Below are 9,569 nucleotides of genomic sequence, written 5' to 3' on the forward strand. Positions count from 1 at the left end.
TTCTCCACGTGATAATGATATAAATAAAATGAGAACCCCCCCCCCCCCGTACGTACTACGTCTGTTTTGGCTGGTTCTGCAACTACAGTATGTAGTGTAATGACCCGTCCGTCCGTCGTCAAGCAGCGCCTTGCTGTCGCTCAACCTTACTTCATTTAAAAGAAGAGCATCGGTAGACACGGTTGAATGTGTGTGTGTGTGTTGTTACTGCACCCTTTCCCAACCAATATCAATGACCTCAACTAACAAAGGGTTACTGGTCTCTTTCAAAGTGTGGAGTGATGTGCCCGACCTTGAAGATACGGTGTCTGTGTCTTGAGAGGGTGTCTGCGGCTGATCCAGACGACGAATTTACGTAATTCTGACGCTGCAGATGTGATCGATAGCTTTAATTATGGGGGGTCTGTCTCTCTCTCTTCTGGTGTTCAATCATCTTTTGAGAACAAGGAAGAAAAAAAAATTCTCGAGAGGGTTCTTTTCTCTAGATTGTGACCTTCGTTGTGGTCATCCCTCCCTCCCTCCCGCCCTCCCCGAAGAAAGAACAATGGCTACGACACTTCGGAAAAGACAACCATCGCTCCGTGCGAAAACAAAATAGATTCTAAGGCAAGGGTGCTCAATCTTTAGAAGTGTGTGTGTGTGTGTGTGGGGGGGGGGGGGCACATCATTCTGTTTGAAAACGTGTCGCGGGGGCCACTTGAGGGATCTGGACCAGTACCGCTGGTCACTTATATGTGATCTGTTAATGCGCCGCTGCGTGCTTGGTTGGCCTGTGAATGTCCCGCGGATCACTTGAATGACCTGTGTGAATGCATCGCGGACCACTTATGTGCTCTGGAGCTGTGCTGCACGCAACGCGAGCGATACGTAAATGTGCCACGCTTAAGTGATCTGGGATTTGCTGCGGGGTCTCTTAAATGATGTCGCATTGCACCGCAGATCGATTCAGTGGCACGCGGTGAAATGAAATATCACTGGCGTCCACTGGCCACTCAAGTAAAGCATGGGCGGAAATACGGGGGGGGGGCGGGGGAAATAACTCCCTTCCATGGGCGGAGATACGGGGGGGGGGGTCATGGGTACTTCTCTCTGTGAAGTTTGTTTTTCTTGGGTTTTCTTTCATTTGTTTTGTATTGGGTTTGGTTAAGGGAGAGTTTCTGAACATGGTAACCGAAGACCAGGGTTGTTCAGCTATGTAGGTCACTCAGAATGAGAGACATCACCCCTCCGTTACTTTGTTCTTGAAATTTTTGGTTCGTGATGCGCTATCTTATATCACCATGGGAAAGAAGCCATCCCGAGGAAGTGGTGTTCTTCGGGATGGCTTCTTCTGGTGGTTCTTCTGGTGGTGGGGCAACAACTGCCCCACCACCTATTTTGAAAGAACATTTGGCCGCATGCCTGAGCAAAGGACCGCTACTGGGGCAGGTCAGGTGGATCTGGTGCTCCTCTTCCTCAGTAGACTGGGCGTAGGGGGGGGGGTGAATTAAAGAGCGACTTAGAGGTGGAGATTACAGGGACGGGAGATTAAGCAGACTGAAGAACGACAAATGGTGATGTGTGATCAAGAAAATTAGGCTAGAATGGGCAAAGAGCAGCAAATTTTGTATAGCCCACCGGCAGCAAAAACCATAAATCTGCCTCCTCTTTCTTCCAAATAATGTTAAATGTAGATCGTTAAAATTGTGGTTTTTTTTCTCTTTTCTTTACAGAACGATGGAAATTCCTAGGAGCAGAAACCAGAACGTAGATCATGATATCCATTACAGAAGGAAGGCCCTGTTCACCATCAGCGATGGGAGTCCTGTGGAATCCTGGGAATTCGTTCTGGGCGAGAACATGAATAAGAAGTATTACGATCCCATGCACCTGTCGCTGGATCCTCTCAACAACACGTCGAGCAACTGTTCCTTGTGAGTTCCTTTCCCCCCCAATCGGAATATCTCGTTGCAATGCTTGTGTAAATTTTTTTTTAAAAATCACTACTCTTAAGGGAAAAAATTCACAGAGTATTAACCTGAGAAAAAAGCGTTGTTTTTGTTCTGCCTCCAAATTATGATAGTTTATAATAGTATCCCTACTTTTCACACTGTCTTGCTGTGTTCCAGGCTTTTTATAAGCAAATGTTCCATCCACTACTGTAGTGTTGCTACTACATCATGCAAGTTGCGGCAAGCGAGCAGGTGAAATGACCTCCTGGAAGACTGTGATCTACCGACTCTTTGGCTGAAGAAGAGGATGAATCAAACTCGCCATTGTGAAATGGCAGTTTCTGATTCTTCAAATTTGAATCATTAACCTGAATTCAAAAGCATTGGTTTTTAACAGTTTTGATCTTGGTTTTCCTTATTGCCAGATGCCACGCTTTCGAATTCTGATCCCTCATTCAAATTTGAAGATTTCAATCTCCACCCCTTCCCCCCAATCAGAAGCCACCACGTCATTTGTTCCACGTCACAATGACTAGTTTGATTCTTCAGCCGAAGCGTCAGTAGATTGGTCTTCCATGGAGGTCATTTCGCCTATTTGCTTGTCGCCTGCAGACAAAAAGTCTGCTTGTAAAAAGCCTGGAACGCTGCATAAAAGCCCGAAAAAAAGCATGGATACTATGAAAATGTAAATCAGTGTTTCCCAAAGTTATCAATATCCCCCCCCCCCTCCCCCGGGATGTATTGCTATGGTTTTAGTATAGGAGGATCCTATGGGTTGGCTTGAGTTATGGGGGCGATGGAACAAAAGGGTTGGGAAATTTTGTAAATGATGTAAATAGTTGCCATTGCATCAACTCGTAAAGAAAATGTTTCATTTTGGCAGGGAAAGAACAAAATTTGTCTTAACAGCAGCGAGGAAACTTATATTTGGATGGCCATATGTTAAGTCTGTATGTTACTTTTTTTTGTGTGTGTGTGATCTCATTCAATTGTAGTTTGATGATAGCGGGGTTGGCGAGTTTTTACCATAGGTGGAAAAAACAGTCTCAGAAAAATAGGTTTTTGCCACGCATCAAAAAAATTGGTACTTCTCACATTTATTTATACCTAGTATTATCCCAAAGGAATGGGTTATGATATCACTTCCGACATAATCCTGCATTTGCAATATGGCGCTGCTATTAGTGTCACCACATTTCTATATCAGGGCTTGCAAGCGTGCGTGCGTGTGTGTGTGCGTGCTCTTTCACCATTAACCCCCAAATAGCAAAGTGTAATTATTACAAACAATAATTGACAAGCTCTCTTTAATTCCTCTATAGGTGCAATGTGGACTGGGGACTGGATCATGTTTCACTTGACTGTCACGAGTGCGGAGGTTATTCCTTGTCTCGTCCGTGCGTGACGTGCGATGGGAAATGTGAAAGCATCTGGAAGAGAGACCTTGTTGCAGTAAGTAAATTTTTCAGTTGTGTTTTCTGCGCCGGTGATGATTTCACAGCTAATGTTGACAGATGTCAAGTACTATAACTGGTAACATGACAGTAAAATATACTAATACGAAGTCCACAATAGGTAAAAAAAAAGCCCAGTGAGGTGGATGAAAAGACACCCCCCCCCCCCCCCCCGCAAAAAAATATGGATGTCAAATATATAACTAAATTACAGCAAATCGAAAATAAGATTATTTATTACGAGAAAACAAATACAGATAAAAATAAAACTAATACAAACTAATGTTTATCGATAAAATAAAATACACTTTTAATATGAAAAAAAATTATGGATCTAAGTATAGATGCATAATTTTAACTAGCTTCTTGAATTATCCCGATATGTTTATCGTATTTCTTTTTGAATGTGTCAGTTGGCAACACCTGAGGTAAGCTATTCCATTCACTCACAACCCATTTTGAGAAAAATTCCCTGTGACACAACCTAGAATTTTTCTTTACTAAACGATGCTGGTGTCCCTTTATTCAAGTAGTTGATTGGCTGCGTATAAATAACTCTTATTCCACCCTATTTATCCTGTTCATCATTTTAAAAACTTCAATCATATCCCACCTCCGCTCCTCCAATGCAACCAAATAGGAAGTGTTTCTCTTCATAGCTGAAGCCCTCAAGCCCCTTGTAGTACCAACAATAGTGTGCGCAGCTCTTTCTCTGCACCCCCTTCAACCAATTCAGGTATAGTCTCCAAAACCATGCAACATAGCCAGGAATAACTAAGCCCAGAAAAAGTGGAAAATAACTTTGGGTAAATGTGAAGACTTTTTTTAGAATAAAACAGTATTGTTAGCTTTTTTGACCACTGCGGAACAGAAAATCTAAATCGCTCATCAATTCCTAGTCTGGGATCCCAGTTATATCTGGAATAATATGGCCATTCAACTCATAAGTGAAGCATGGGTCGTTTGAACATGGGGGTTAATGCTAAAATGAACAACCATGCACTTGTCCATGGTAAAAGTCATGCTCCATTCATTTGCCTATACTGTAATCCTATTCAAGTTGGTCTGGAGCAACTCCCTATCACTTTGATTCCTGACTAACCCCCCCCCCCCCATTAGTTTCGCCTCATCTGGAAATTTGCTCACAATCCCATCGATGCCCTAATCTAGCTTATCGATAAAAAAAGAATAGGACCAAGGACACATCCTTGAGGGACTCTACTTGTGATATCCATTCAATCAGAAAATACCCTTAAGAGATGGTATTTTTTTGGCCCGAAATATACTGAGAAATTGAATTTTCTAGATGTTATGCCAAAACTAATATTTGGAAAGAAAAGTGATTTTTCTCCTCGAGGAATCTAACCCGGGGTCATCTACATTTTTGCCTTTTCGCAAAGCCTTAATCACTTGATAATAGAAGCAAAGGAAGGTGGCTACATGTGACTACGCCTCCCTAGCTTCATTTGTTCTTGCATGAGAAATTTTAGTTAGAAATGTTTTTTTGAAGATCAAGCCTCGTATTGTGCTATGTCACACGTGTTCACAATATTTTGTCCAGTGTTTGCTTGAATGTTTTCACTATGTACAACTTCATGCACCTATCCTAATCATTCATTTATCTATTTTCTAGTCGCACATGAAGAACAAAGCGATATGGACCGGCAAATGCCACTGGAATAACAACAAGAACAACAACAGGTGTAGTAGCAACGAGAACGTCAACGAGAAGAACCTTGACTCTTCATCTAAAAGTACCAAAATCGAAGAACAGGGAGGATTACAAATGTATTTCTGATTTTGAGAGAAAGGCAGGATTTTTATTTTTTGAAAAAGCCGCAGAATGCATTTCAGACGAGCTTGTTTTCATCCTAGGATTGTGCTGAGGAGATTTATATATATATATATTTGTGTATACAAAACAAAATCCCATTGTGCATGTAATTTTGTGTACGCCACTTCCCTGAATATGACGTCTTTTTTTTTGTAGTCAAGTATGAAAAAAGTTCCTGAGCTTAAATTTCTGCTCATTGAAGGCCATCGTACCATTCTTTGATGCTGTAGTCGCTCACCTACCATTCAAGTGTCTTCCAATCAATGTAAATTACCAAATGTCTTTTTAGAGATGCCCCCCCCCCCCCACCACTTGCAATCTGCATCTGTCATCTTCAATTGGGCAAAAGTTAGACTGCAGGTGCAAACCATCTTAGAACTAAGGCTCAAAATCCCAGAAAGATGTGTAGTGAATTCCAGCTGCAGAAGTTTGTCATTCACCAAATGTTATTCGTCACTAGAATACTTGTAATATATCGCCATCTATATATTTAGACATTCTGAGGCCGTAGTCAAAAGCGAAGACTAGAGGAAACTCTTAGCATGAGTAATGTTCCACCATTACCAATAGTTGTCCAACTTCCGTCCGTGTTTATAGTTTCAATCTCAAACTATTTGTTTAGAGCTCATTATCCCATAACGATTGCAACAGCGATGTTACATTCCAGTCATGATTGTCAGATCTATTCACAAGGTGGGTTATAAATAAACTGACAGTACTCAGACATATGTAGCACCCATTCTGATGGAGGTATTTTGATGAAACTTAGTAATAGGATATAATATGCCATATGGGGGAAAGATTCAATATATGTAAAAAGTGGAGCTTTTTACAGCAGTTATATTTTTCCCATGGTCCAAATAATATACATACAAAATTTCAATGAAATACGTCCATCACAACTGGAGCTACATAGATCTGAGTAGTGTCAGTATATACTTATATAAGCTGGGTAGTATCAGCTTTATTATACTAACATAACTCAGACCTACATAGCACCTGTTATGGTGAGTTTTTCTCATTGAAACCTGGTGTATATGTTATTTGGACCACGGGAAAAGGTAAACTGCATTAAAAGCCCAACTTTTTCACCTAGTGGTCAAAAATTTTAAAATATTTTTTTATTGAATTTTTCTTTTCCCCCATTGTCCATTATATCCTATATACCGTTTCATCAGAATGGGGGCTACATATGTCTGAGTAGTGCCAGGTTATTTATAACCACTTTCTACTTTAATTCACAAGATGGTCATAGAACCAGCCTTGGGCCCCATAGGGAATGTAAGCCTATTACTCTTTAGAGTTGGGCTTTACTTGAGACATTGAGTTAGAAAACTTAATACAGTGAAACCTCCTATAAAACCAGAGCAGTCTTAAGACCATCATGGGGTTCCCTCGAGGGAAGTGATTTTTCTGAAGCCGCCCCTCCCTCTTCACCGTAGCTAGAAATACCTGTCAATCAAATTTGCATGTTTGGTCTTGAAATAACAGGTCACCTCCGAACAACTAACCTCTGAGAAGCAGTCAGATCTTGGAACAGAATGCACCCCATTGAATTAGCATTAAGGTTAACCTCTGAAGAGGGATTTCCTAATAACCGCCTCTTTTTTTGGACATGAATATGAAAGGAAAATGATGCATATCATAAGAGAAAGTCTTAAATATATTTGTGCACCCTGAAAGAGTTTTTCTTACTTGAACCCTATGAACATAAAAAATGAGTTGGGTTTCTAAGTTGGGCTTTTGGATTATTCTTCCTTGCTTCATAGAGGTGGCTCGAGATAATTTTCACCTTTGCACGACATCGTTTCGGCACCCTCTTCAGCATCAGTAAAAATCACCGCAAAAATCCACAGCTAGATAAAATGCACCAAATCATTTTTCTCCACAAATCATTTATAGTTTCAAAATTCACAGGGAAAACATATTTTCCTGCAATTACTTATTTTTTATCACTGATTTGGCACCCTTTCTACAGTGGCTGCACAGCTCTGGAGCATATATGCTCAAGCCAAATGTGACCTGCGACAAATAACCAAACCACTTGAGTGCCCTGTGACACATTTCCAGATCATTTAAGCTGCCAACTGTTTATATCCAGGCCCCAGGCACATTGCTAAATCTGTTGCGAGAGAGAGAGAGGCACACCTCCAATTCACTCAAGTTGAACGTGGTACCATTGTAGATTATTCAAGTGACTGATGGCGCATTTACAGATCACTCAAGTGGCCCGCTGCATGCTTCGAGCTCACTTGAGTGGCTCGCAGCACACTTACATATCCAGGGGTGTGTCCAGCCAAAATTTGGGTTGTTTTCCGGACCCTTCAAAAAATTCCGGATCTAAAAATTTGACCCACAAAATTACTTATTTTTCACCAAATTAATGATCCCTTTCACAAAAATACAGAACTTTTACAAAAACGGCCCTACAAAAAAAAGTATGAACAGACCCCTCTGAAGTCATTTAAGCAGCCTACAACACAATAATAGTTCATTCGGGCATCCTGTTGCATTTTTATAGATCATTTAACTGGCTTTTAGCACATTTTAAGATCACTTTAATTGTGCGTGACACATTTCCAGATTACTTAATTAGCCCGCAGTATAGTTTCAGATCATCTTAGTGGCTTGAGACATATTTCCAGATGACTGAGTGACTTGTGGCATACTTTTAGATCACCTGGTTGACTCGATGTTCATTTCCAGATGACTATCTGTCCAGTGGGTACATTTCCAGCCAACTCACGTGGCCCGGCACAAGTTTCCAAATCAATGAAGTGACCAGCACTCCCCGAAAAAGTTTGAGCACCTTTGCCCTGGTTGCTAACAAGTGTGTAAAATCTTAAAGATAAATATCTGGTTCTTTTAATTTATTGCAGTAACGATCACACACACCCGTTTTCCAATAATTAGGCCACACATTTTCTCGGTCACGTTATTTGTTGTTATTGGGAGGTTTCACTGTAATGGAAGCTCTAACTACTGAACAATAAAAAAATTAGCCGTCTTAATTGGCACTTAATTTCATTTGAATTGTTTTCGCTTATCTGGATACGAAGATTGTTCCACTGTTAAAAATATGAAAGGTTGTACCGTGTGTTTCCTTCAGAGATTGTGTTGTTTTTCTTTTTAAATCAGTGAGTAATGCATTATATTGTGTATTTTATTCCTGTTAAGTTATTTTGTGTATTTGCATCACATGTTCCTATTCTTTTTAGTTCTTTCCGATTTAAAAAGAGAAGTAAATCTGAAATACGTATATTTTTTGATGTAGCATATATATATGTATGTTAACATGTACAGTTTTACTTTTCGATCATTTCTTAATAAAAACCATTTCGTATTCGTTACGTTCTTGGTTTCTGTTGTATCGCCTTTTTTTGTGACTTGGTAATAGGTTTACGAGGTTCGTTCAAAAAGTATCTGACCATAATTTTTCGTGCATAAACCAATGAAGCTAGGGAGGAGTGCAGAGAGAAACGATGCCACTTTCCGCTGTTCATACGAAGTACGAAAACCTGGATAACTAAGCTGAGTTCGAGATGTAGTTCGGAAAGAAAATTCTCATTTCTCTGTGGGGAATTGAACCACCAATCTCTCACTGTCCGGGTGAGTGTTGAATATTGAACTATTGAACTACAGAGGACTAACGCCGTAAGAGCTATTATCTGAGCTAGGAGGCTGTCCATGCGCAGTCCCGTTCAGCATTCATACATATGCTCTAAGGAATGAAAATGTCTGTCCTGTTCTTCAATGGTTAGAACACTCGCCCGGACCGTCAGAGATTGGTGGTTCGATTCCCCAGAGGAATGTGAAATTTTTTTTTTCCGAACTACATCTCGAACTCCGCTTAGTTATCCAGGTTTTCGTACTTCGTAGGGAGGAGTAGTTTGTGCAGCACGTGATCCTAGTGCGTATCAAAGCTGCATTAACTTTCAAGCGGTTTTGGCGCGCATTTTTGGCTTGCCGGCTAGACCGCCGATGAACGGAGAAATGCGAGCGCCGTCGCATTTTAGTTTTTGACAAAATGACAGGAAAAACAAAGCTACTACTGCATTAAATTTTATGTGGAGCGCTCGGTGATTCCACATTGGAAACAATCCGCAAGATTTAACAGGCCTCCAGAGACTGAGAAATGTTCTCTCATCGAATCGCGATCACGGAACTTGCAAGCCAGGCGAACATTAGCATCAGGCGCGGATCCAGAATGGGGCCGCCCACAGGAGCCGAATAATATTTGAAAAATTTGCCTGTCCCGTAAAATACTACTAAACCACACATGTAACTCATCCATATTCCTCTGCGGAAATCCCGTAAAATACTGGATGACCAGATCGCGGCCCCTGGCAC

At 40.9% G+C, this 9,569-nt stretch overlaps 1 protein-coding gene across 1 annotated transcript in view; it reads left to right on the forward strand.

Annotated features, from left to right (window-relative positions):
• The window catches only part of Pino (protein pinocchio), a 28,173-nt gene extending 19,604 nt beyond the window's left edge, over positions 1-8,569 (forward strand). The window contains exons 3-5 of the mRNA XM_089248489.1: positions 1,713-1,913; positions 3,254-3,383; positions 5,019-8,569. Of these exons, the coding sequence (XP_089104615.1) occupies positions 1,717-1,913; positions 3,254-3,383; positions 5,019-5,183 (492 nt within the window). The 5' untranslated portion in view covers positions 1,713-1,716 and the 3' untranslated portion in view covers positions 5,184-8,569. The remainder of the gene's footprint in view (positions 1-1,712; positions 1,914-3,253; positions 3,384-5,018) is intronic.
• Positions 8,570-9,569: the final 1,000 nt, after the last annotated feature.

The sequence above is a fragment of the Pholcus phalangioides genome, unplaced genomic scaffold (genome assembly GCF_987345545.1).
Source record: "Pholcus phalangioides strain wild (caught in Gottingen) unplaced genomic scaffold, Ppha-v1.0 ptg000020l_1, whole genome shotgun sequence".
Taxonomy (NCBI): domain Eukaryota; kingdom Metazoa; phylum Arthropoda; class Arachnida; order Araneae; family Pholcidae; genus Pholcus; species Pholcus phalangioides.